General features: G+C 39.2%; 1 protein-coding gene across 1 annotated transcript in view; it reads left to right on the forward strand.

Annotated features, from left to right (window-relative positions):
* Positions 1-27,224, forward strand: part of RNF213 (ring finger protein 213) — a 137,624-nt gene that overhangs the window by 105,826 nt on the left and 4,574 nt on the right. The window contains exons 44-63 of the mRNA XM_087710140.1: positions 1,932-2,114; positions 2,233-2,390; positions 2,479-2,581; positions 2,859-2,973; positions 4,109-4,329; positions 4,513-4,705; positions 5,269-5,391; positions 6,569-6,679; positions 7,875-8,117; positions 9,445-9,526; positions 10,655-10,689; positions 10,923-11,017; positions 17,185-17,344; positions 19,178-19,352; positions 20,010-20,101; positions 22,228-22,479; positions 24,048-24,180; positions 26,157-26,237; positions 26,589-26,769; positions 26,858-27,059. Of these exons, the coding sequence (XP_087566266.1) occupies positions 1,932-2,114; positions 2,233-2,390; positions 2,479-2,581; positions 2,859-2,973; positions 4,109-4,329; positions 4,513-4,705; positions 5,269-5,391; positions 6,569-6,679; positions 7,875-8,117; positions 9,445-9,526; positions 10,655-10,689; positions 10,923-11,017; positions 17,185-17,344; positions 19,178-19,352; positions 20,010-20,101; positions 22,228-22,479; positions 24,048-24,180; positions 26,157-26,237; positions 26,589-26,769; positions 26,858-27,059 (2,938 nt within the window). The remainder of the gene's footprint in view (positions 1-1,931; positions 2,115-2,232; positions 2,391-2,478; positions 2,582-2,858; positions 2,974-4,108; positions 4,330-4,512; positions 4,706-5,268; positions 5,392-6,568; positions 6,680-7,874; positions 8,118-9,444; positions 9,527-10,654; positions 10,690-10,922; positions 11,018-17,184; positions 17,345-19,177; positions 19,353-20,009; positions 20,102-22,227; positions 22,480-24,047; positions 24,181-26,156; positions 26,238-26,588; positions 26,770-26,857; positions 27,060-27,224) is intronic.

A 27,224-nucleotide genomic window follows, 5' to 3' on the forward strand; every position in this document is an offset into this window, starting at 1 on the left:
TTTTTTTTTAATAAAATTCTTGCCTAGAAAGTAAATCTAAGTCAATTGGTAGCAGTAAAGATCTTAGGGAATCACTAGCAAAAGAGACAGAACTTCAAATTATTTTAATCTTTGGTATACTGAATAAAACTACTGCTATGTCTGCTGATTCTCAGGACTAGATTTCTGGATTCAGCAGAAATGTCTCTGAATGTGATTCCATGGTTCTTAAAATCAGGATTATAGTTTGGGGTTCCTACCCTTAATCAGCCATAAATGATGAGGACTTTTTAAAACTTCGCCTATAAATCAGTTGCATCATTACATGGAGGGGAAAAAATCAATTTATGTTGACTCATATGTTGGCAACTTCAAAATCAAATTATTACAGTGTGCTTTGTCTGCGGCTTTCCTTAAAGATGGTCCAGAAATTGTAGCCAAATCAAAATGTAGCAGAACCTCCCAAAGGTCTGGCATAACCTCCATGCGGAAATAATTTTTCTAGTTGTTGGTGGCTTTGTGGTTTCAGTACAAGGGGATCACAATGATCTTGGTTTATGACAAGTTTAATTGAGGATTGCTTCCTCTGACAGAGTATGCCCCACGCTTTGAGGTCACTGCTGAAACACTATTGGTGAGGTTTTGCCTAGATTCATTAGACAGCTGTGATTAACCCTACTTTTCCTATGAGTGAAGTTGTACGAGGGAAGAAGCCACTGACACTGAGGTAAAAGCAAATCCCTCCTTTTTATTTTATTTTATTTAGTTAGTTAGCTTGTCAGTCTTGTACAAGATAACAAGAATAAGAATAAACATGAATAAGAATACAGGAAATGGGTACAAATAAATAGGGAAAATAGGACAGGGACATTAGACATGTGCCTTCTTAGATTATTACAGACCTCTTAGAAATCCTTTTTAACTTTTGTAATATGTGGTTTTTTTAATGTTGTACACCGCCCTGAGTCCTTTGGGAGAAGGGCAGCATATAAATCCAATAAACAAACAAACAAATGGGGTGAGGTCAATAGTAGACAGTCTTAAGATTGAAGATGTAACAACGGAAATCAGGTAGTGCATTCCAGGCATTGATCATTCTGTTGCTGAAGTTGTATTTTCTGCAATTGAGCTTGGTGTGGTTTACCTTGAGTTTGTATCTATTGTGTGCTCATGTATTATTGCAGTTGAAGCTGAAGTAGTTGCTGACAGGTAGGACATTGTAGCAGATAATTTTGTGTACTGAGCTTAGGTCAGACCGTAGGCGGCATAGTTCTAGGTTGTCCAAGCCCAAAATTTCAGATCTCACAGATTAGGCCTCCTCCGAGTGCCATCTGCCAGCCAGTGCTGGCTGGCAACTACGCGGAGGAGAGCCTTTTCAGCAGCAGCTCCGACCCTCTGGAACGATCTCCCCGTGGAGATTCGTACCCTCACCACCCTTCAGACCTTCCACACAGCCCTCAAGATCTGGCTATCCCGTCAGGCCTGGGGGTAAAGAGTATAATCCGCCCCCACCCGAATGTTGAATGAATGTTGCTCGATTTTAATTATACATTGTGTTATATGTCATTGTATGTTCCCCCTCCCATATAAGTTGTTAGCCGCCCTGAGTCCCCTCAGGGAAAAGGGCGGCCTATAAATAAACTTATTCAATTCAATTCAATTCAATTCAATTCAATTCAACCCTGGTGGTATATAAGGTAAAATCCCTGCTTTTGAAGTGAGGGCTTAAGGCAAACCTATTTGGCACAGCATTTTAATTGTAATTTTGCTGCTTTTATTGTATTTCTGGAAGCAGCCCTGGACCATGTTAGGAACAGGCAGCATACAAATACTCTAAATAAGTAAAAACAAATGTCAAGGTTAGAACAGTGCTTATCTATGGTACTACTTCATTGTGAACTCTGTAATTAACTACATATTGCTATTTACATGTTTTTCTCTTGGTTTCACAGGTTTGGTTTAAGCTCATGCCCAATATGTTTGGGCGATCCTAGAGATCCAGTAAACCTTCCTTGTGATCACGTATATTGTTATGATTGTATCAAACAATGGCTGGGGCCAGGACAGATGAGTTGCCCACTTTGCTTGGTCGATCTACCAGATGATTACAATCCCACAGTGTCTGAAAAGCACAGGTGAGCCTTGTTCTTCTTATCCAGCAGATAGTTTTTTCTGAGGACTTTCAATTCCTGCATTGGCTCTGCATTTCTTGGTAGTTTACTAGAGAAATAATAACTTACATTTTCTCCACAGCATTGCCATAAAGAAAAATGCCCAGTTCCGTAAATTATGCAACAGTTTTTTTGTAGACCTGGTTTCTACAATGTGTTTCAAAGGCAATGATCCTCCAGAGAAATCTGTGATTGTAGAACTATTGAAGCTGATGTTTGTCAACAAATCAGTTTTGAGAGGTATGATCATAAACATCTATTGAGATTGCTCTAACCTAAAGGGAGTGATGGTACTGTATCTCCAAACTGATTTGCATTATATCCTTAGGCATTGGATGCTTATATACCAAATCTTTGTCCCCCTTTGATGATGTGGTGGATAAAACTCCTGTAATCCGTTCTGCAGTGTTAAAATTGCTTCTGAAATACAGGTAAGATTTTCAACTGGGATACATAAATTGGGGCAGAACATTCTACTTCAGAGTGAACATCTCTGTTGCATGAACTATTTTCCTTGTAGGCATCATTATGGTTCAGACATCACTTTTTAAAACTTAATTGATTCTTCTCCCCACTCCATGTTGTAGAACTGTAGAAATGCATCCTTATGACCCTACGTGCATCTTTGTTATTTTGTGAATATTATTAAAAATAATTTTAAAAATCCCTACATTATTTGTGGATAAATGGAGGTTTCTCTTTTCATAGCTTCAGCAATGTGAAAGTCCATGTACAAAAGCATTTATCAGAAGTGGAAGCAAATCACATGATAGACAAGGAAGATAAAATAGAGCTGTACATGCTATTCATCAGTTGCTTTGAGGTAACGTGCCCCCCTCCCCAGATTTCTGTTAGAGGGAAACATGGCCAGTGGGACAGCAGGTTGATGAGGAAGAGTAATATATTTGCATGAAAAAAGTCTGTGTTGTTCTCCTTAAAGGAAAAGGAAAAGGAAAGGGAGAAAAATTGTTCCTAAAGAATCTGTAGTTGTCCCATTTCTGCTATGTTTTATGGCTCCGGTACACTTTGGTTTTCTCAAAAAAAAAAAGTACATTGTGTTTAGGTCAAACTGTTGTTATGCTATTGTATCAGAATAGTGGAGATTCACAACCCCAAAGTTCAACTGTCATCATATTAAAGCATACAGAAAGGAAACTAGTATTCCAGCTTAAGAGTCAGCATTGTCCCTTGGCTTTATAGGTGCTTTAGGGGAGTGAGTAGGTTTTAGATCTAGTAGATTTACCAATTCCAATCTGCCCAAGCATGCCTCAAGCTTTATACTTGTAACTTAGGTACAATCAAGATTTTTGCACTTACAGTATAATCAAAGTTTATGGGAGAAACTGTGTGTGCAGTCAGAACTGGAATGGGCTTAATTTAAAGATTTCTTATGTGATAATTCCAGATGAAAGTAGAACTTTCAGAAAAAGAAGGGCTACAGGGAGACCTAGTATTAAGAACTAACATACATACATTACATACATATATCATTTTACTTGTTAAAATCAGGAACATGGTGAAAATATCTACTTAGTAAAATCAGTGAAGTATGTACATTTGCAATGATATATTCTACAACATTATTTAAGTTGATATTAATACAAGTTGACACGGCATAGTCTATGAAAAACTTTTACAGTTCTAGATTCAGCAACTGGTAACTTAGTAAATGTAAATAAATTGGAAAATGAGAAGGAATGACTAAAGACATTGATTCCTTTTGTGTTTTAAATTTTCAGTCATTTCCAATTGAATTTCTTTGTAAAAGTCAGTTAAGAACCCAAGCTGACAACAATGCAGCAGATTCTATTCCCTGCATCCAAAGAGTACACCAAATTATTTATTTTGTTGAAAATATTCTAGGGATGGCATATTTAATCTGGAAGCTTTAACTAGTATAAAAAATGTGGAAAATAATTGGAAAAGAACAAATTGCAAAATATTGTCTTTATTTTCAGGATTCATTGTGTGAGAAAACAGGAAATTTTCCCAAAGAAACCAAAATACATTGCTTGGCAAAGGATGTGCATTTTCTGAGGGAAAACATTCATCTGTACAACAGCAGCCATCCAGTCTCCCAAAAAATTACCATTGAGTATTTGCAGGGAATTGCCAGCCTACGTCTATGCTTGGATAGAGCTGCAGAGGTGATCTTTGAACTCCATGAAACTTCAGGCAAGTGGATTATGAAAAAAGAACAACACCTTGTTTCTGTAGCTGCTTACGTGAGAAGATACCCTTTTCTTGTAAATATAGAGCTTTGCAAGAAAATTCTTTTTGCAAGATAGGTTGTCCCATCTTCTTAGAACTGCTGTGGTATGGCTGTGAATTAAATACCAACTTCTCTTCTTTCTGCAGCCAGTAGTGAAGAAAAAGAAAAGAAAATCCAATTGGAAAATGTGAGGCAGTTCTTCCATCTTACTCAAAATAACTGGCATAACATTTACCTTGTGCGAACGCTTACTAGCCAGTACGGTTTGGAATTCACACAGAAGCTTTTGAATAACCACCAGTATCACTGGATATTTCCATCAGAAATAATTGAAGAGCAAAAGGTAATTCTGATCTTTTACCAAATTATAATTTTTTTCTGGTATAGCAATAGCTTCACAGTGCTTTACAACCCTCACTAAATGATTTACAGAGTCAGCATCTTGCCTCCAACATACTGGTCCTCATTTACCAACCTCAGAAGGATGGAAGGCTGAGTCAACTTTGAACCGGTCAGGATCAAACTCCTGGGGGTGGTATGCAGAGGTAGCCTGTAATACTGCATTTTAACCACTGCGCCACCACGGCTCTCCCAAAGACAGCTTTGAACAGGAAGGGGTAAATGAATGGGTGTTGGAAGGAATTTTTTGAAAGGATCTTATCTTGCTGTGAGATACTAGTGTTAAAATAGAATAGTTTGGAGTGGCAACTATCTAAGATTAAACTGTCAGGCAGTTCTGACAGTTGGATGAAAGTTTTAACTTTCAGAAGCTTCTAATTGCCCGACTTTCTAAAGGAAGTCTGAAAATCCCATTGACTATGGTAGGGACAAGTTAAATGAATGAGTGAGTTAGTACATACAGTATGCCTTTAAGAAGTTTGTTTATGTTGTGGTTTGTGGCCTCAGGCATTCCAACCTGGTCGCATTGATCATTTCCTGGTTTGTGGCAAGGACTACAAAGCCATACGCGATGCTGTGGAGAAAGCATTGATAACATGTGAGACAGAAGTCATTGCAGCAGCCCTGAAGGTAACCTCTTTCTTTCTGAGCAGCTTAGCTCTTCTTGGTTAGCAGGTTAGCTTGGTTAGCATTTGGTAATAAGCACAAAGTACAAAAGGATTTAAAGGATCCATTCATTTCTATTTCTATTAGCTGTGCTGGCCAAAAAAGAGATTTTTGTTGATACGTTTTTGAAGAGACAAATGGTGCTCTGATATATTTTTTTTTCTTCAGTTTTTCTAGAGAGTGTTAAGATACCCGGAATTTTGGAAGGAAGTTTTACTGTAATTGTTTATAATGAAAAACTATTCTTCCATCAGAAAATAGCTCATAGCCTGTTTGAGCCAGTGAGCTCCTTTGGAATTTAATTCTCATGGCAGCCATGGGAAAATGTACTCATCCCCAATCTTTCTCATCCCTCAGATCCTCTCAAGATTACATTATTTTTGTTTTCTGGGTATTTTTTCAGGAGGGGAGGAGTTCCCCCCCCCAAACAAAGCACTATACCTGTGATGGTGAACCTGTGGCACTCATGCCAGAGATGGCACGCAGAGCCCTCTCTTTGGGCACATGTGCCATTGCCAGCTGCTCTTCTGGTTTCTGGCACGCACATGTGTGTTGGCCAGCTGGTCTTCGCGGGTGCCGGGCGCCGGGAAATGGCCTCAAAAAACAGGACGGCTTAGTGGTTAAGACGCTGAGAACTTGTTGATCAGAAAGGTCAGCAGTTCGGCAGTTCAAATCCCTAGTGCTAGGTAACGGAGTGAGCTCCCATTAATTGTCCCAGTTTCTGCCAAACTAACAAGTTCGAAAGCATGTAAAAATGCAAGTAGAAAAATAGGAATCATCTTTGGTGGGAAGGTAACAGCGTTCCGTGCACCTCCAAAGTCTAATCAGGCCAGCCACATGACTACGGACAGTGCTGACTCTTCGGCTTTGAAACGGAGATGAGCACCGTCCCCTAGAGTTGCGAATGACTAGCACATAATGTGTGAGGGGAACCTTTACCTTTACCTAGATCTGTCTAGGAGGATTTCAACTACTACATATAATTTAACACCTCTTTGGGGTTTGGAGTGTAAGGCTCTGTTCTTATTACTGCAGGTTTTAGTCTGTTTTCTTAATCATTCTGTTACCAGCCACAGATGGAAACTTGACTCCTGATTATTTTACGTTTAATAGTTTGGGTTATTTGTATCCTTCTCTTCAGGTGTATAAGGGCTCCAATTCTGCACTGCCAGTTCATTTTCTTTTGACTGTCTTCAGAGAGCTCACATCACTGTATGGATGCAGTGGCCCAAATGGTCGCCCTAAGCAGAAGGTGAATTAGTTTTTCTTGTGATCTGCAAATAATTAGTTTTTCTTGTGATCTGCATAATGATCTGTGTTATTTTAGATAGAAAGATCCTGCTAATCATAGAAATGACTGGGGCAAACTAAATATAGGTAGTCCTTGACTTACAACAGTTCACTTAGTGACCGTTTGAAGTTACAACGGCACTGAAAAATGTGACTTACGACCATTTTTCACAATTATAACCGTTGCAGCATTCCCACGGTCACGATTTACATTCAGATGGTTGACAACTGACTCACATTTATGACGGTTGCAGGGTCCCGGAGTCATGTGGTCCCCTTTTGCGTCCTTCTGACCAGCAAAGTCAGTGAGAGAACCAGATTCACTGCAGTTCTTAAATTAGAAACATGGTTATTAAAATTAATAACCATGTTTCTAATTTAAGAACTGCAATGATTCACTTCACAAATCTTCAGAAAAAAGTTGTAAAATGACGCAAAATTCACTTTACAAATTTCTCACTTAGCAACATACATTTTGGGTTCAATTGTGGTCGTAAGTTGAGGACTACTTTTATAGGTTGGTTGTGCATGAAACCAAATGTTCTGTGTTTTCTCCTCGGGACACTCACAACAGCAGTTTTGAGACCAGAACATTTCAGGGTCAAACATTTTGCGCATCCTGAATGGGTTGTGGTTTCTCTCAGCTATTTCCATTTAAAAAATCTGTTGACAAGATTGTACCTATAAACCAGATCTGGGCATTTTAAGGCCCATGGATCACATCTGGCCCGTGGATGGTCCCAATCCATCCCATGATGGTATCGATGACAGGGCTTCTGGCAGTGACAATGCAGTGGTGGCAGGGGGCAGAGAGACCGCCACAACAGACTCAATTTCTCATGTGGTTCCTTGAGAAAATTAATTGCCCTCCCCTGCTGTAAACCAAACAGGATTTCTGTATACCTGTTGCAATTTTCTGTGCTGTTACTTGTGCTTTATGTTAGTGAATTCATACCTTGTCCAGACTCTTGGTATTACTATATTGTAAGTTTCCTAGAGTCACTTAAGCAGGCAGCAAACAATTGCTGATAACAAAATGAAATAATATTAAATGAATGAGTGTGTAAATAAGTAAATAATTAATCATTGTTATGTCGCAGATTAGGTCTTTTGAACTTGTGAGAAAATCTTATTTACTCCCCCCCTCTTTTTTTCAGCAATGTGATATACTTAAAGAATTTATCCAGAACTCCAGGGTTCTTCCATCTGCAAACCTGAAGTCATTTGCTGCATCTCTGGTGTCTAATCAGCTCCCCTTGTTGACCCTGGCTCCTCTGTCTTTCGGCCACAACAGGATGGTGATTGAAATGGCAGTTCATACTGCAGTTGTTTTGCTTTGTGGCCAGAATCGAATCCTTGATCCTCTAAGGAATCTCGCATTCTCGCCTAATACAATGCTGGTAAGGAAGTTCATGCTGGACCTAAGTTTTTTTTTTTAACTTAAAGCCTTATTTTTTTTAAAAAACACAAATGTATCATGCCTCTTTGTTAATTTGAATATTCAAGAAGGTTAACAACTACTATAATATCTAATGCAGATTTTTTTAAAAAAATACAGAAATGAACAATGATCAAATTAATGACCAAGAAATCAAGGTCTAGAGAAAGTAGTTCTAGAGCGGAGAGAGTGGGTATCAAACACTCCCTAGCTTGGGAATCTTCTGTGGCAAGAGCCTCTTTTACATGTTTTAACAACCGGATGGATCCATCATGGGAATGGCTGTCTTTCAAAGAATCACACTGGAGACCATTTAAAGAAGTTGACACAGCGTATCTCAACCTTGGCAACTTTAAGATGGGTGGACTTCAGCTCCCAGAATTCCTCTGGCTGGCTGGAGATTTCTGGGAGTTGAAGTCTGTCCAAGCACCAAGGTTGAGAAACACTAATCTAAAGCATTAAATATAAATACCAACTGCTTAAATTACGCTCATGAAACATTTGATATAGGTACAATGGAATTTCAGGATCTTTTACTGGTTAATAAATTGCAAACCATGCCAGTTAAACCTTTCAGACTCTCTTCAGAGGTAATGCTGGAAAATAGCAATAGCACTTAGATTTATATACTGCTTCATTGTGCTTTGCAGCCCCCTCTAGGTGGTACAGAGATGGCATTTTACACCCCCCCCCCCCAACAATCTGGGTCCTTGTTTTACTGACCTCAGAAGGATGGAAAGCTGAGTCAACCTTGAGACAGTCAGGATCGAACCTCTTGCAATGAGGACAATATACTACATTCTAACCACTGTGCCACCATGGCAAACTACATGGCATACTACATTGGGACCTCAGATCCCAAATGGCTCAGACCACGGACAATTCGGATGCCGACTGAAACATCCGCTAAATGTTTCACTCACGTCACGAACACATCCTCGGGTGCCAAATAAACACAGTCGCGGTGATTTCCCTGCTGCAGTGATTTCACCTTCCACACCATTTTTTGTGTGCGCACGCATGCACAGTCAGTCTTGCTTCTGGTCACAACCACATCAGGTGCCAACCGAAGTCCTGGAACAGATTACAGTCAGCACCCTAGGTCCCACTGTAGCTTGTTTCTTAGTTTCCCCTTCTGTTTATTTATACCTTTACAATTTGAGATGATTGTCAGTGTTTACTTTTTAATGAAAAAATGAGTTTGGATTAGTTAGATCAGGCAGTCCTAAAGAAACTGATCACTGTGTATTATTTTTCCATCACAATTTTTCCATCTGTCCTTTCACCAGAACGCTTTTCTGCCAACCATGCCAGAAGACATGTTGGCTCAAGCTATGACGTGGAAATTAAAGGGAAACGTTCATTGGTATAGTGAGTATCAACCTTTGGAGGTATATGATGGGAAAGTCATGACGGATTTCTCCAGAGTATAGGTCTGAATAAACGTTGCTATTTTCCAGGAACATATTTTCATAAGTTATAGTAATTTCCATTTTTGTGAGGGTCTTCAAATGTCTTAGCTTTGTGACTTACATGATGATCTTTAAGAAAATGTCATAGGAATTTTGGGCATGGAGGAGAGAACTATGGACAAATTCACAGCCACAAAGAGAATGGGTAGTCATAAAAGACCATTTCATACAAGGGCAAGCTAAAGCATGTAAAATGGAAATTAAGCCTAAATGCAAGATAAAGGCATTACTGAGCTCCAAAACACAAACCTGCTCCGTTGAAACCAATTGTTTTCTGATCCTACATATCAACGCCATGTAAAAGATACAGTGATAATCTGCAAAATTGGTGCAATCCATCTCTGAAAGCAGCCAGCAAAATGTATTTTTAAAAGTAGTTTTCATCATGCAATATATAGAGTTGGTTGTTAAAGTATTATTTTGCTTAGATGCAATTTTAATTGGAGAAAAATAGAAAAAATGCTTTCAGTCTTGCTGCTGTATTGATGTACAAAACATTTATCAGTTGCACTTGGTTTCTACAGAACAAGTATATACATTTCCCTGAATAGTTCTCCTATTTCTTCCTAAGAAATAAATGCTAAAGATTAATATGCAGCTTTCATATTTACTGTACTTCCATTTCATATGACATTGCTGTTTTTGAAGATTCAAAAAACAGACTATTCTATAATGATTGTCTCATTTAAGAGACTGTGGGTCATAATAAAACAATAAACACACACGAATAAAAGCATAGATTAAAAAGATTAAAGTACAAGGTTAAAAGGTACAAGTTAAAAGTAGAAACCAAAGTTAAAAAAATATTAATCTTGAAGATTTCACAGGCAATCTTTCTGGTAATTAGCTAAGAAAAGTATGGCATGTTATCTGCATCTTGAATGTCTTTTTTCCCTTTTGTTTTATATACCTTTTTTTACAATGTCATTAGCTTTTTGAAGTCTGATTATAATTATAAATCCTGAGAATAATTTAGAATTACTGACAGTATTTACTGATTTACTTTTTGCTTTCTTTATACAACCAGAATGTCCAAATGGTCATCCCTGTGTTATTGGAGAGGTAAGAAATGGAGAGGGAGGGGGAGATTGTTCTGCATTTATAATTGGCTTAGCTCTTATGTTTTCTTCAATATTATATATGTCTTAAGGCAACAGCCAATTAAGTCAAAATCATTACCATGATTAATAATTTAAAAAGGATATTCTAATCACATACTAGTTGGACTTAACTGAAATAGTGAAGAACTATTTTCATTCTCTGTTTTATAATATTTGCTTCCCCCCCCCCCCCAGTGTGGTCAACCTATGGAACGTAGTCGTTGTGCTGATTGTGGTGTTCCAATTGGAGGTGATAACCACAGGGCAGTGGCAAACTTCCAAAGAGCAAGGTTTGAATTTCAACTTCTTGGAATTTTATTTGTAAATGCTGATGAAAAGATCTTTCATTTATTGATCTTTTGTGTACACATATAATTTTCCTGCCTGGCAAAATGACATTGAATATCATCTATGGACTCCTAATGTCAGTTTTCATTCTGAGTAGCTCTAGCTAATTGTGATCCTACTATACCTAATCTCCTAGTTTCTTTTTCGTCTGAAGTCAGTTCACCAGCATTTATAATGTGATGAAAAGGAATCACCCAAAGGGATAGATATAAATAGAGCCTTGAGTTCTTGGTGCTCTCTGAGCTTGGCTGTTGTCTTGCAGATATTTCATTACCCAAACTAGGTAACAACTGCAAAAAAATGTCTACAAGAAACCATCTGCAAGACAACGATCAAGGTCAGAGAACATCAAGGATGCCTCATTTCAACCCTGATCTACAAATATTGGAAAGGTTTTGAGTTCGTCGTTTTGAGGGTAGAAGTTGAAACAATTTATGTCCAGGATGTGAGGGGTCTGTAGATATTTACACAGCCCTCTTTTTGACTTGTGCAGTATACAGGTCCTCAGTGGAAGGCAGGTTGGTAGCAATGTTTTTTTTCCCCCTGCCGTTCTAATAATCTGTTGAAGTCTGTGCTTGTCTTGTTTGGTTGCAGAGCCAAACCAGACAGTTATAGAGGTGCAGATGACATACTTATTAATTCCACTGTAGAACTGAATCAGAAGCTCTTTGGACAGTTTGAGCTATCTGAGTTGGCGCAGAAAGAAATCTTGAAATCTCCTCACTAGTTTCTTTCTCAAGGGGAACATGTTGCCTTGTGTACCCCATAAATTGGGTGCTTTCAGCCCAGATAGACTTTCATTCTCTAATGATGCATTGTGATGCCCTATCCTGTTTCTGTTCTTGGGGAAACATCATCATCCTGTAAATCCAGTCTGCATTCTGGTGGAGAACTATTGCATAAAATATAGGAAGTTGTACTTTTATTTTCTGAAGCCTTCATTATCTGAAATTCCAACAGTCTTTATCTGCATAGTTTTGAGTGTTATCTTAATGTTATCCCTATTGTTATAAAATGACAAAGGACTGGTTTGTGTTATTATACTCTTTGTATGAATACATAGGAAATCTGATTACTGTGGAGGCTATCAGAAATCTTTCTCCTGTAGTATCCATTTCCTTAGCAAAATCTATTTATTTCACTTGAGTACTTCCTGCATTATTATTCCCCATCTTACTGTCTTCTTCTGTAACCCCCTTTTATTTTTTTCCTTGTGAAAAAATGGTTACCCTGTTTTTTCTTGGCTTGCTTTTACTTCTCCAATTCCAAAATCTATGGAAAACTTCCCTGAGAACTCACGCTTTCTCTCTTCTGGAAGTCAGACGTTGCTCCCCCACCCCACCCCTTTTGTAGTTTTTAACCATCACACAGATATTGACATATTTAAAGAAGAATGCTCAAACAATTAAACAACAACAGCTCCCCAAATCATTCAGAATCAGCAACCTTGTCATAATACGGGTATCCTTGACCCACGACCATTCATTCAGTGACCATTCAAAGTTAAAGCAGCACTGAAAAAAATGACATGACCATTTTTCACATTTACGATGGTTGCAGCCATCCCCATGGTCATGTGATCAAAATCCGGACGCTTGGCAACTGGCTCATATTTATGATGGTTGTTGTGTCCCGGGATTATATGGTTCCCTTTCACCATTTTCTGACAAGCAAAAGTCAATGGGGGAGCCAGATTCACTTAACAACCATGTTGCTAACTTAACAACTGTGATTCATTTAACAACTTTGGCAATTCATTTAACAACTGTGGCAAGAAAGATCGTAAAATGGTGCAAAACTCAGCAACAGAAATCTTGGGCTCAAGTGTGGTCATTAAATCATGGATTATCTATATCACATGTCTAGTTAAGTTTAAGGAGCTGGCGTTACTCTTTAAAGCCCTAAGGGGTGAAATGCTACCAGTTTGGGCCGGTAGTAAAAAATGCTATTGGCTCATAGAATTGGTAGTAAAAAATACAAAAAAAAGGGGGGGGTGCTAAGAAAGAAAGAAAGAAAGGAGGGAAAAAGAGAAAGAAAGAGGGAGGGAGGGAAAAAGGAGGGGAAGGAAGGACTACAAACCTGGCACTAGAAGCAGCTTCAGAGGAGAATCCAGGGCTGGAAGGGACCTGGAGGTCATCTAGTCCAACCCTACTCCAGCAGGACATTGTGAGTTTCTGCCTTTTGATCCCCCAGTTACATCACTATATAGCCATGCCCACCCAGTCACATGACCTCACCAAGCCACGGCCAAAGAACCGGTAGTAAAAAAAATAGATTTCACCACTGCCTAAGACAGTGGTTTTCAACCTTCCTTATGCCGCAATCCTTTAATACAGTTCCTCCTGTTGTGGTGACCCCCAAGCATAAAATGTCTTCTTCTTCCCCTCTCTTTCCTCCCCTCCTCCTCTGTTCTCCTCCCTCTTACCCTCTCTCCTACTCTTGATTCCCCTCCTTTACTCCCTCTGCTTTACCCTTTCTTCCTTTCCCTCCTCATCTTTCCTCCTTTCTCTTGTTGCCCTTGCTTATTTACTTTCTCTGATGGGTTCTCGGGATGGCATTTCAGGAAACCCAACTTTATATTTTCATACATATCATTTTCTCTGTTACATTTGATTTCTAATAATAATTCCACTTGTATCATTTTTTAAATTGTTTACTTGCATTGCATTTTGTTTTTTTTTCTCTTTTCCTTTGTGCGTGGTTTATGGTACTTTTAGTAAGCAGGTGTTCATTGTGTGAATGGGGCCAATTCGGGCTCCTGAGCTTGCCTGTTGATGACAGGTCTGGTTGTGGATTTAGATATAGTTAAAAGTACCTGGGAGCAGTGTGGAAAACATAGCCGTGCGCACGCCCCGTGCAGTTACAGCCCGGAGCAGGACCTAAGCCCCTTCCTCCCTCGCGGGATCACTTTCCTGCCATTACAAAGTCTCTGAGGCTAATTGTACGGGGTGTGCACGCGCACCTATGTTTTTTACAGCGTGGAGCTGCAGCAACGCCCATCCGCGGGGATTTCAAGGAACGCAAGGTGGAGTCTAAACTTTAGAGTTGCACTGGTCTCAGCGACCCCTGTGAAACAGTCGTTCGACCCCAAAAGGGGTCGCGACCCACAGATTGAGAACCGCTGGCCTAAGAGATTGATAGGCAGACAGTCTAAGGCTGGGTGAGTACCTGTTGAGGATATGGGGATGAATCTTAGCCTCCTGGCTTTCCAGGAGTAGAAACAGGTTTTGTACTGATATGGTGATGCCGATGGAAAGGACAGAAATGCATTCTTTTTTGTTCTGCTTTTGTTATTTTTTCCCAGGGTTTTAAAAATAAGAATGGGAGTAGGAGAATTTAGGGGCTAAATCACTTCTATTTTCCCCAGGGAAACAGGATAATTCGATTGCCAAATTCAACAGTGCATGAATTTGGACAGAAGGTATAAAAGGGAGCAGGGCTTCATGTAGACCACAGGTTGCTCATTCCTGCTGCAACCAGTCTCCATTGGCATCCATTACCAAAGGATCATTTTTCTGGCATGCGAGCGAGATCCTTTTCTTGCAGTCTTTCCAGGCTCTAAAATACCTCCTCTCCAAAGCTGGATTTGCTTTTCACTCTCTTGGCATTAAGCCAATCAGAACATGCTCGTCTCTTTTGACAGGCTTTCTATTGTTAATGAATTTAACATTAATTTTAGGAGTAATATTTTTTACTATTTAGTTTCTGGGGTTTTTTTAAATAAAAAACCCCCACCTGCCTTAAATTCTTGAACAAAAATATGGAATACAAAGCTAATGAACTGCTATAAAATATAAAATGATTCTGGGATTCTATGGAAAATGTTATTATTTTTTTGTGAATTTTTGCAAGATTTTGGCCTTTTCTAGTTTACTAAATGTTCTAATTGTTAATGTAATTTTGGGGGCTCTGTACGTTGAGGAGCAACAGTTGAAAGTATTTTTGATATCCTCCAAAATGCCTTTTCTTATATGAAATGGGAAGCAACACTTAAGACACTTGATTCCCCCACCCCCACTGTTTTATTGTGGTAGAAGCAACCATTCCTTACAACTTACAGTTCTTGGATGAGATTGCAGTGAATTAGTAGGACTTCAGAACTGTAGATTTCTGCAGAGACGATTGCTGCTCAGTCCAATCTGAGATAAAAGGTGGAGAGATTTTTTCCCCTGTAAATTTATTTGCTTACAGCATTTTTTTTTCCAGATTATTTTCTGTCTCTGTGCTTCACCATGGGATGGAATTGGGGAAAATAGCTGAAATTGGTTATCACAATTGCTACATTCTTGGTCATATGACCCACACTTTCCTGTCATATAGGAGAATATGTGTTTTTTTTTGTACACCCAAAACAAGGTGAAATACCAAATGCTCCATTTTTAGTTTTATTAATCATTTTTGAATCTTCTTGCCTAACACCAAGTTTGTTGCCTTCATCACATTTTTAGGGTACAAGAAAAAAAATGTTTTGAGGGCCTTTACTAATTTTTATTTTTGCATCTAAATTATTTACCTGCAGGCTTCTTAATAATAATTACGGCAACCAACTACTTGTGCATTTCTTCTGTGCACACACGTCATTTAGATGCTTCTGGAAGTCTGCACAGAGTAGTCAACCGTATTTCTGCCTTTTTCTGCTCTACTAACTAGGCCAACCTGGGATAATGCAGCAATCACTGCTTTCAGATGGTATTTGATACTTTTTTCTTTCCATGAATCAGGACTATAGGAACAAAATCAAAAGGAGGGAAGTGGAGAAATCTTTTCTTTCTCGGCCAATTGAAAAGAACCCCATGGTTTTTTCATAATTTCGTACTACGTTTGAGGAAGCTTAGGCATTCTGAAGCAAGTTCCCCTAAAATTGGTATCAAAGCTATCTGTTTAAACAGTTTGGAAAGTTTTAAAATTACAACAACAAAGAAAACTGTTGGGCTGTTAGGATAGAAAAAAATAGAAATAGGTAGGTGCATCCAAGATATTAATGAAGTTTCTGGGAGTCAACTTTGACAGAAACTATGGAATGTATTTTAAGTGGACACTAAAGAAAATCAAACCCTCATGTAATTGTCTCTGGTTACTCACTACAGCTAAAAATGTCTGTTAGCCCAATTTATTCCTGAGTCCTTGAAGAAATTACAATGTGCTCCAAGAGGGAGTCAAAAGAACAAAAGTCTCCATTAAACTCCTGATTTGCTATGTAACATCAAGAGTGGCCAATCATTGCTTTCTAGAGATCTGAAAGTTTAGTTTACTAGTCATTGTGGATGCTTTTCTCTCTAACTGGAATATTTAGAATTCATAGTTAGAGGTACCTGTCACACCTCATTATGAATTCAACAATATTAACATGAAGATCAGAAGATAATCTTGACTGATTAGGAGTTTCTATTGTGTCCCCTTTCTCCTGACATTTCTCTGTATCAGTGTATTCTATTCCCTCATGAACTATCCCATCTCATCCCTAAACAAAACGAACAAAATGTTTAAGATACTTGCTAGGATTACGTCAGCAGTTGTAAAATGTATTAATTTTGTTTGCAGGTTCTTTAGAGAAAGTAAATATTGCTACAACTTTGTGTGTATTGCATAATATAAAGATAGTCCTCACTTAAAACCACAATTGAGTCCAAAATTATTGTTGTTAAGCAAGACAGTTAAGTGAGTTTTGCCCCACGTTACAACTTTTTTTGCCACAGTTGTTAAGTGAATCATTACAGTTAGTAACAAAGTTGTTAAGTGAATTTGGTTTCCCATTGACTTCACTAGCCAAAATGTCACTAAAAGTGATCACATGACCCTGAGACATTGCAACCATAATAAATAGAAACCAGTTGCCAAGCGTCCGAATTTTGATAATGTAATCATGAAAATGCTGCAGTGGTCGTAAGTGTGGAAATGGTCATAAGTCGCTTTTTTCCACCTTATGTTGTAACTTATGCTTGACTTATGCTGTTGTAACTTCGAATAGTCACTAAATGAATGGTGATAAGTTGAGGACTACCTTTATCTACCCAATTTTGGATGACAAATATTTAGTTATAATTCTCATTATCTGGAAATCATTGTAAAATAATTTTAAAATGTGCAAATTTCCATGATATCTTTGCAGCAATAGTGAGGACAAGACACAGACTGGCCACATACTTGGAGATCCTAGGAAAAGGGATCCAGTGATCACATCGGAGAGGGAGTTGTCTCCTGCTGTCCTAATTCTGATTCGCTTGCTTACTCATTTAGCATTGCTTCTGGGAGCCTCAAATGATGCCCAGGTATTTTGTTTTGCACAAAAATTACAACTTACCTGCTTCTTTCTGAAATGCATTATACATGAAGAGACAATGACTTATCTAAAATGAATGATGTGAAAAATCAGATTTTCTCAATATTATGAAAAGAAGTAATTATAGGTGCTAAGAATACAAGGCCATTATTCTGTATTTTCCCCAAAATAAGACCCAGCTGGAAAATAAGCCCTAGCACGATTTGTCAGGACACTCATAATATAAGCCCTGCCCCAGTGGTGGGTTCTGGATCCCATTCAAACCAGTACAGTTGGAACGGGCCTGGCATAGTCTTACTGCTTCCGCGAGCCTCTGCAACACTCCAGCTGCTCAGCAAAGCACCGAAGACTTAAAAGACTGGTAAGGAGCTCAGGCGGGTGGGCCTTCCGGAGCACCATACCGGAACAGTATCCAGTGCTCCGGGCAGGCTCTGGTAAGCCCATACTGGGGTGTACCACCTGCAACCCACCACTGCCCTGCTCCCAAAATAAGACCCAATTGAGATTGACAGCCAAACAGTTGCACTTAATACTGTATTTCCCCCAAAATAAAACCTAACTGGAAAACAAGGCCTAATGTGTCTTTTGGAGCAAAAATTAATATAAGACACAGTCTTTTTTTCTGGGAAACATGGGCAGTAGTCATGTTATAGTAATATAGTACTAATTATAAAGGAGAAACTTCATTAAACATAACTACAATTAGGTGTTTAATGATCATGGAGCGTAAGACACCCTGGGTATTGCCACTGGTCCATGAATGCTTCAAAGTTGCCATGAAGCGAAATGGAGATCATGATCTTCTAGGGCAGACTTTAAACTTGGCAACTTTAAGATGTGTACATCCAGAATTCTCCAGCATGTTTAGAGTTGCCAAGTTTGAAAAACCACTGCTCTGGATGAAGTCTTACAGTTTCCTTTCCCTCAGATACTTGTGCTTTACCTCTTCCACATTCATCTTATTTTCAAAAGCGGCCTGCATATTTCCATCTTATACCAGAATTAACTGCAAATGTGATTTGCTTAATCAAATCTGAAGTTAGCTATTCTCTGTAATTAGAAGCTGTAGGTAGCTATTATCCGACTTGCATTCTTGGCAAAAAGTATGCAATCTGAAATGTCTGGAGTGTTTTTTGCTTTTGGTATGAGTGCTCATTGCCCGTAGAGAAATATTTTATGTCTTTAATAACATGTTGAAAATAAAGTAATTTGCATTTCAGAACTCAGTGAAAAATGTGATCGTGAAGCATGTTCAGAATTATGTTTTTCATTCAATTCTAAAATACAGATTACTTTTGTTTCAGTGTGCTACTAAAAAAATATCAGTAATACTTCTCTGTGGGCAATGAGCACTAGCATAAAAAAAAAGGCATATTAGGTTGCATACTCTTTGCCAAGAATGCAAGTCAGAGAACCAAGATGTTACACTGGCACTGGAAAACTCCATCTCCAGCTTAAATCCATCTCCAGCCATAGAGTTCGCTAGGTGATTCTCTATCAACCTATTTTTCAGTGTAGTTATTACAGGACAAAATGGAAGAGGGAGCCCTGTTCTATGACATTTTAAACTGTTCGGTAGAAAGATGGAATAGAAATCTTAACAAATCAAGAGGTTATCAAAAAAAGTAGTGCTTGATTGTGGTAGAAGAAAATTAAAGTCAAGAGAATCGTGGGTTCCCCGTATATAATAGTGATTTATTCATTTATTTTTAAGTTAAAGGGATATTATTAAAATATTTGCTTATGTGCCTAGCTTTGTGATTAAATGCTCATTCACAAGTCATGTAGACAAGAATTCTGAATAGTAGGTTCTGTTGTTCAGTCTCTCTTGCAGATCATAAAACCACAGGTTCAGGATCCAGTAAACTTCTTGCTGCAGCATATTAATAAAGACATTGAGCAGCTGATGAATACTCTTGGGAAGAGTGCTGATGAAACCACTAACGTCATCCATCTCATTCTATGTGACCTTTCCAAGGACCAACAGGCAGGACAATGTAAGGACAGCAGTTTGCTGAATATTGTTTATGTTTAAAGACTTACAATTGCAGAACATTTTTAATAATATACTTCAAAGGAACTGGGAGGACCAGTGACCAAGAGTGATTAAATGTTATACCCATGAGAAATCACTGCCAGTGAGTGGTTGCCCTACTTGGCTTTTAACCTGATTTCCTAGTCACACTCATTTCATTAAGGAATTTAGATGTGTTAGATAATTTAATATCTGTCCAAAAAGTCTCTGATTATATGTCTGCATAATCTGTGTGATAATGGTTGTGATAATAAACAACGGTTAGCAGGGGGAAATAATGGTGTATTAAACTCGCCCCCTAACATTTTTTTTACAACCCGGTAACTTGCATTCTTTGTTTTAAATCTTGAGTTCACTGAATTCCCATGTGGTTTCTTGTATAAGTTTGGAGAAATCACTTGCATCTGTAATTCAACTGGACATTGAAGTGTTTCACTGTAGAAAGAATGTGTAGTCCATACAGAACTCTTTGTAATATTCTCTTCTCACAATAGCAATATAAAGAAGAAAACAGGTTAATTTTATTTCAGAAAAATCTAGGAGTTTTTTCCCCCCTGAATCTAAGAAGCTAAATAACTGGCTAGTTGGGGACCAAATAAATGCAATAAATTTTTTGCAGGGCCAGTACGTTTTAACAGCCAGCTTTCCAACAAAGAGCACAGAAACAAATGGGAAAAAAGTGTTGCATGCATCATTCAACTTAAATTAAAGGTAAAAAAAAAATGCTTGTGCCTCTGTCTGTCTGTCTCTGTCTCTCTACATATATACACACACACACTCACGAATTTAAAAGTAGGTTTTATATGCTCTGGAACGTATAAACAGGCTGAATTTAAAATTAAAGTAGATTTTATATGCTCTGGAACATATAAACAATGACGCTGGGCAAAATGTAAGTTAGACATAAGAAAAACTGTTTTTTCTTGGTGCTGTAGACACAAAGTCAGTTGGCAATACTATCTTGAGTCTATACATCATATTAATGGTATAATAAGGCTAGTAGTTGGGCCTCTATTGTCTATTAGCAATCTGTAACATCAATTGCTAGAAAACAAGAAATTGCTGCTATCTTATTTTCCCCAATTATCTGAAAGAAGCAAGGTATTAATTAGTTCTGTTTAATGAATTAAGTATGCTTGTGAGGTTTTGCTCATTGGTTTTTGAGTATACTTCCTGCCAAAGGGAGAGGGCTGACATATCCATCATTTTAACCTTCCCCCAATCCTATACTTAAGAACTAATATATACAGCCTTGCATAGAGGCAAATTCAACATCCCCATGGTAACTCTAGTGCTTGGGGTGAACTCCAGAAATTGTCTAGAGCTGGGTTCCAGATCACAAATAGACATGGAAGATAGTGTGACAGGTTCCCAAGAACCAAGATCAGCATATGGAGTTAATTCCGAGTAGTTTCCTTTATTGTTCTTCACCTATAGACAGAATTTTGCTAGACTAAAGCAACTATCTCCATAACTACAGATATTCTATATATCTGTAGAATACTCCCTATACCAGGAAGGAGGTTTTTTTTACCCATCTTCCTGCCAACTAAACTTTACAATCTCTGCTACCTGTTTGCCCTTTGGAAAACAGCCCCATGCTACGTTCCCCCAGATATTGAAACATTTTTTGTGTATCTACCTTATCATGGTTTTAGTTTCTTGGCTCGATCCAGAATTGTGGAAAAGCTGACTTTTCATATAGCTCTTATCAAAACAGAGACCTATGAGACGCATTTCAAAACCACACTTTTGAACTGTAGCTTTTAAGAAATTACCATTCAGCTTTTGAAAACTCAGTATATTTGAATTAAGAAAATAACCAAGGTCAGTCAATCAGGTGTTCATTACAGCTGTACAGATTCCTGGGCAGTGGTGAAATGCATTTTTTTTACTACCCGTTCTGTGGGCGTGGCTTGGTGGTGGGGTCCTATGACTGAGTGGGCATGGCCAACTTGATGTCACTCATGGCCACGCCTTCTCAGTCACATGCCTCCACCACCGCCAAGCTATGCCTACAGAACCTGGTAGGAAAAAGTGTGTATGAGTCCATTCACAGCAGAGCTGCTGCTCCCTTTATGGTCTCCCCCGGCCCCTCCCTCCCGGGGACTATCTTAAAGGGACAGGCTGCAGCAGCTCTGCTGTGAACAGAGGAAGAAACGTTTGGATTGTCTCTGCTGCGTTTAACGTTGAATTCTGTGGCAGAGACAATCTGAATGTTTCTTCCTCTGTTCACAGCAGAACTGCTCCTCCCTTTATGGTTGCCCCAGCCCCCTCCCTCCCTGGGTCTACCTTAAAGGGACAGGCTGCAGCAGCTCTGCTGTGAATGGAGGGAGAAATGTCCAGATTGGGTGGGCGGGTTGAGCGGTCGGAAGAGGTGAGCGGCGACAGGCGGGCATGGGCAGGGCCATCAGGGATTTTTGCTACCAGTTTGGAGAACTGATGTCAATTGTCCCTGCTGGTTTGGCCAAACCAGGAGGATTTCACCCCTGTTCCTGAGTGAATGCTATGATTCTAATAATTGCTATTAAAAAGTTAGCAATAGCAATAGCAGTTAGACTTATATACCACTTCATAGGGCTTTCAGCCCTCTCTAAGCAGTTTACAGAGTCAGCATATCGCCCCCACAGTCTGGGTCCTCATTTCACCCACCTCGGAAGGATGGAAGGCTGAGTCAACCTTGAGCCGGTGAGATTAGCAGATAACAGTCAGCTGAAGTGGCCTGCAGTACTGCACCCTAACCACTGCGCCACCTCGGCTCTATGACTCTATAAAGTTATTTTTATGCACTCTGTTTTTATGATGCCTCTCACTCACGTGCCATGTTTTCTAAGCAGGCTTTGGATGAAGCACTTCAGGACTTGAATAAACAAATCAGTGAAGATGAAAGACTTTCTTCCAACCCTGTAGTGAAAATTATTTACGGGGACCCTGCAGTCTTCCTGTCCCATCTTCCTAAGGACAGTGCTATACACTCCTCTCGGATATGGAGTTTCAAGAAGAGGATCTCAGTCGAGCACCTGGCTCATATTGTCCAACAGAAAGGTGGCAAGGATGTTGTACCCATCTTGCAGAAATTTTTGCAAAAGGTGAGCATGCCAATATCTTTGCCAATGGTCATGTCCTGGGATTTGTGAAACAGAAGATATGCAGTGCTGAAACCTAGTTGTCAAGCTGCTTGTCCTAATTAATTGTCCAACACAAAAATTTGTGTCTGACTTCTCTTTTTGCTTGAGTTTTATTAATGTAACCACTTTGATCTAGGAGCAGAAATTCTTTTGTCAGCTGCTTGTCAAAAGCTGAGCTACATCAAACCGCGCAGAAACTTTGAAATATTAACATCACAGCTGGAACATAAGGAACCTCTGTGCTGGTGTTTCTATAGCGCTGTCATCCAGAGACCCAAATCTGTTCTAAACTTTAAAAGTGCCGAGTCCTGTCAGATTTAAATCAGGCTAGTTTTTTTTAAGTGCATGCTTGCACATGTGAAATTAATAATGAAACTTAATGGTGGGGCAAATACATGGTTGCTTGATCATTTAGTTGCTAATCTAGTTGCTTTCTGGATCCTTTGGATCATGTGCTTACTGCACATAAATCAGTTGCTTTGTCCTTGTAGCAGGAATGGGCAGGAATAAACTAAATCACAGAATTATTTCTTGTAACAAATGTGGTGGGAGAAATTATTGTTGCTTTGTTTTCTATTAGGAGGGGAAATGACATGTTAATTGCATGTGAATCTCTGTTGTGTGCCTCAAGCGTACAGTTGAAAATAAATCAGCAGTCTTGGGTACTATCTTTTAGTAGAAAGAAAAGAAAAGAAAAAAGAAAGGTGGAAGGAAGGAAGAAAGAAAAAAAGAAAGAAAGAAAGAAAGCTCTTTCTTGAGAGGGGGGATCAACATCAGAATAATATTGCATTATTAAAGTCAAATCAATATAAAAATTACTGCTGAGGAGATTTATTCATAAACATTGCAAATTCTCCAGTGCCCATCTTAATGCTGTCCAAACCCATGCAGAGTTGCTTGAACATGGGGTTGGACTAGAGGACCTCTACATTTCCTTCCAGCCCTGTTATTCTATGTTCAGAAGGTTTTTAAATTCACTTGTTCTCAACTACATTAAAGTGCAATGTGCATCTTCTGGCTAAAAAAAAATTCCAATCTGAAAGGAAGGGTTGAGTGCTGGGTTGCCAGTTGACTGCTTTCCCAAAAGTAGAATAAGGATAGAAAGAGGAACAATCAGTATTTGTTTTGATGAAGTGTAAAAGCGAACAATTTTATGTCTGAAATACTACATTTGTTGATGATGCAGTAGCTAGATTGTTTATAATTGGGTAATGGTCAACAGTACTACTTTTCCAGCTTCATGGGTAAGTTTTTTCAGAACAGAAAGTGAATATCTATTTATATTGATTTAATATAATGCTGATGCAATCTTATCCATGTGCAAAATGAGGAGCACATGCCTCCCAATATTGTCCTACTTTTGAGAGAACCAGATTTCATGTATGTTTATGTGTGAGTATGTAAACTAAATGTATACAAACTGAATATATAAAGCATATATGGTGTTCTTTCAAGGACAGTTGCCTTGTATTCATTCTTAAAGACTCAGCTTCTGCTTTCTGAATTGACCTTTTCTGCTCCATTTTTAGGAAGCTGAATTGAGGCAGGTGAAATTTCTGCCAGAAATTCTTGCTCTGCAGAAAGACTTGGTGAAGAGATTTCAGAACATCTCAGAAATTGAGCATCGTACAATTGAAGATTTTCTCAGCAGTTTTTCCTCGGGTGAGATTCTCCCTTTCTCTCTGGTTAGATAGCAAAGCATAAGAGCATTAAAGTATTTACTTAACTACCAAGCAAATTTAGAAAACAAAGGTGTTTAGCTAATTGTATTAATCTGTGCAAAGTCTGTGCTTGGTAAACATTTGCAAGCCTCAGTGAGGAAAGGAAAGGAAGATGGGATCAATCACACCCTCTTTCTTAATGAATTTCATTGTATACATGATGTACAATGACAATAAAGGCTTTTATTATTATTTCAACATGCAAAAAAGCCAATTGTTCTGAGCTTCCTTCTTTTTGGAGAAAAGGAATGTTTTGATATGGATACAATAGCAGTAGCACTTATATACCGCTTCAAAGTGCTTTACAGCCCTCTCTAAGTGGTTTACAGAGTCAGCCTTTTGCCCCCAACAATCTGGGTCCTCATTTTACCCACCTCGGAAGGATGGAAGGCTGAGTCAATCTTGAGCGTCCCCTTCTTCCTTCTACATGGAAGACAGTTCTTGAGGGCCTCCGGGAGCTGGAATCACAAAAAGAGCTGCCCCTGCCAGAAGCCTCCCTGCTGACCCCAACTGCCCTTTTGAGGGTTTAAGGAAGGAAACAGTCTGGCTTTTGGGCCAATGATGCCCTGTATTTTTTTTTTATCAACTTGATTCCTGGCACAAATCATTTAAATTTGCCTTTTCTTCATTTCCTTGTTCTGTGATACTACATCACCAGGACTGATGCAATCTAGATCTAACAAAATTAGTATTTTGAAAATTCTCATCCAGTGTGGGGACTAGGTGCATAAATCTCTCCTCTCCATTTGGCAGTACTTCCCTTTTAGAACTAGATATTTAATGAGAGCCGAAGGGCTGCCGGCTGAGAGGAGTGGAACTCCTCTGTTGGGCTCCAAAACTGGAGCACAGATCCTGAAGGTCTTAACCTCCACTTCTGCAGTTCTTTGGAGAAGTTCTCTTCCCTGCATGGAAGGGAAGGGAACTCTTCTAAAGGGCTGCAGAAACAGGTCAGATCTCAAAGGTCTGTAGCTCCTTGAAGAAGTTCTCTGTGCATAGAAGGGAGGGTGACTCCTCCAAAGAGCTATCAAAACAGAGGTTATCTATTGAGGATCTCAAACGAGTTCCTCTTTGCACACAGAGGCAACCCCAAACTCTGGCAGGGTGGAGAAATGAAGCTCAGATCCTGAAGATCCCAATTCTGTTCCTGCAGCCAGCCAGAGCAGTTCTCTTCTGCACATGGAAGGAAAATGAATTCCTCCAGCAGACTGCAGAAATGAAGCTTGGATTTTCGGGATCCAAGCTTTGTTTCTGCAGTCCACCACAGAGGTTTCTTTCTGCCCAGAAGTGGTGGTGGGAGGAATCCTGTGGCAGTCTGTATAAATGAAGGTTGGATCCTGCAAATCCAAGCTTTGTTTCTGCAGATTACAGCGAGAGTTCTTTTCCACTCATGGAGGGAAATTGCTTGCCCTCCTTCAGCAGGCAGATCTAGCATTCTGTCCTCTTAACAACTTGCATAGTTGCCTAATGACTGCAACGGGGAGCTGGGATTGCAGTCATTGAAGGAAAGGTCACTTAATGACCACTTTGTTCAGTGACAAAGATTCTGGTCCCAATTGTGGTTGTAAATCAAGAGCTACCAGTAGATCATGCCTAGGGATAATGACTTCTTTAGATTTCACTTCATCCTATTGTGATGGTTAGGCATCTTCCAAGATCATAGAACTCTTTCTGAAAAATATACTAACTAAATTAAACCTTTGAGTTAGATGCCTCAGAGTTACTAGGGTCATTGGGGTTGTTGGGGATTAAATAATAAGTATGACTGATAGCCACAAGGAATGGTGCGGTATCTTGTGCTGGATAGAACTTAGCCTGCTGCAGCAAAGTTCCTTTTATTATCTCATTTTTTAAAAATCAGAAAGCAATAAGTTTTGGCTATATTCTAGCTATTTTTACTATGTTTCTCGCATCCTCTAGGTGTCGGGTTAAAAATGAAAAGCCGAGTGGAAAAATTTCTGGATGTGTGGAACAAACTCCGATTATCCATAGAAACAAATGGTGAGACTCAAGCTTACTTTATCAGTCAAACCAAATGGCAGCAATGAGGAGTTCCTCAATACTACCAAAAGAAAAAAAACAAGTTGTATTATCTTTGGCTGGCCTTCAGAGTCTAGCCCACAAAGCAGAAGCTGTAGCTCTCTAGAATTTGCTGACCTCATGCATCCCTGATCATTGGCCATGCAGTTAGGGAGTTGGGGGTGGGGGTAGAGCTGAAGGAATTGTACTTCAGCAATAGGGGGGGGGGCACAATTGATGGCAACAAATCATTATATAAGCCAGAAGTTATCCAAAACTAAAATGGCGTATTCAACAGTAAGATGGTGCCTCTGGCTTCCTTCTCCCCTGCAGGTGAAATTAAGCTTCCTAAAGATTATTGCAGTATGGACCGCACTGTGAAAGATCCATTTGAAATCCTTTTGCCTCGCCGGAGAGATCTAGGCCTTTGTGCCACCTCCTTGGTCAGCTACCTCATTCAGTTGCACAATTATTTCATCAACACCATAGCAAAGGATTCAGCGGATGCCAATAGGTACCCAGTTCTCCCTGCAGCTGACAGATACCGCTGAATAAACAGCACGGTTGATTTTCTCTACTTTTCCCTTCTTACTTCTCAACAGATACTCTGTCAGCCCTGCTGAAGTGGCCGATCTGCATGTGATCAGTTATGAAGTCGAAAAGGATTTGATCCCAATCATCCTATCCAACTGCCAGTATAGCGTGCAGAAAGGAGGAGAGGCCCTGCAGGAGTTTGACCTGGAAAAAATTGAGCAGCAAGTTGTCAGTAGATTCCTACAAGGGAAGCCCACAATCACATTGCAGGTACGTGCAACGTGAACATACACTCTATTGCCAAAAGTATTCGCTCACCCATCCACATAATCGGAATCAGTTGTGAGCGAATACTTTTGGCAATATAGTGTATTTTCTTGGGGGGAAAATACAGGACAAACCTGAAAGAGGGACATCAGGATTAAAAAAGATTAT

This window comes from Thamnophis sirtalis, unplaced genomic scaffold (assembly GCF_051295495.1).
Source record: "Thamnophis sirtalis isolate CommonGarterSnake01/CBP01778 unplaced genomic scaffold, rThaSir2_p1.2 scaffold_3, whole genome shotgun sequence".
Lineage (NCBI taxonomy): Eukaryota > Metazoa > Chordata > Lepidosauria > Squamata > Natricidae > Thamnophis > Thamnophis sirtalis.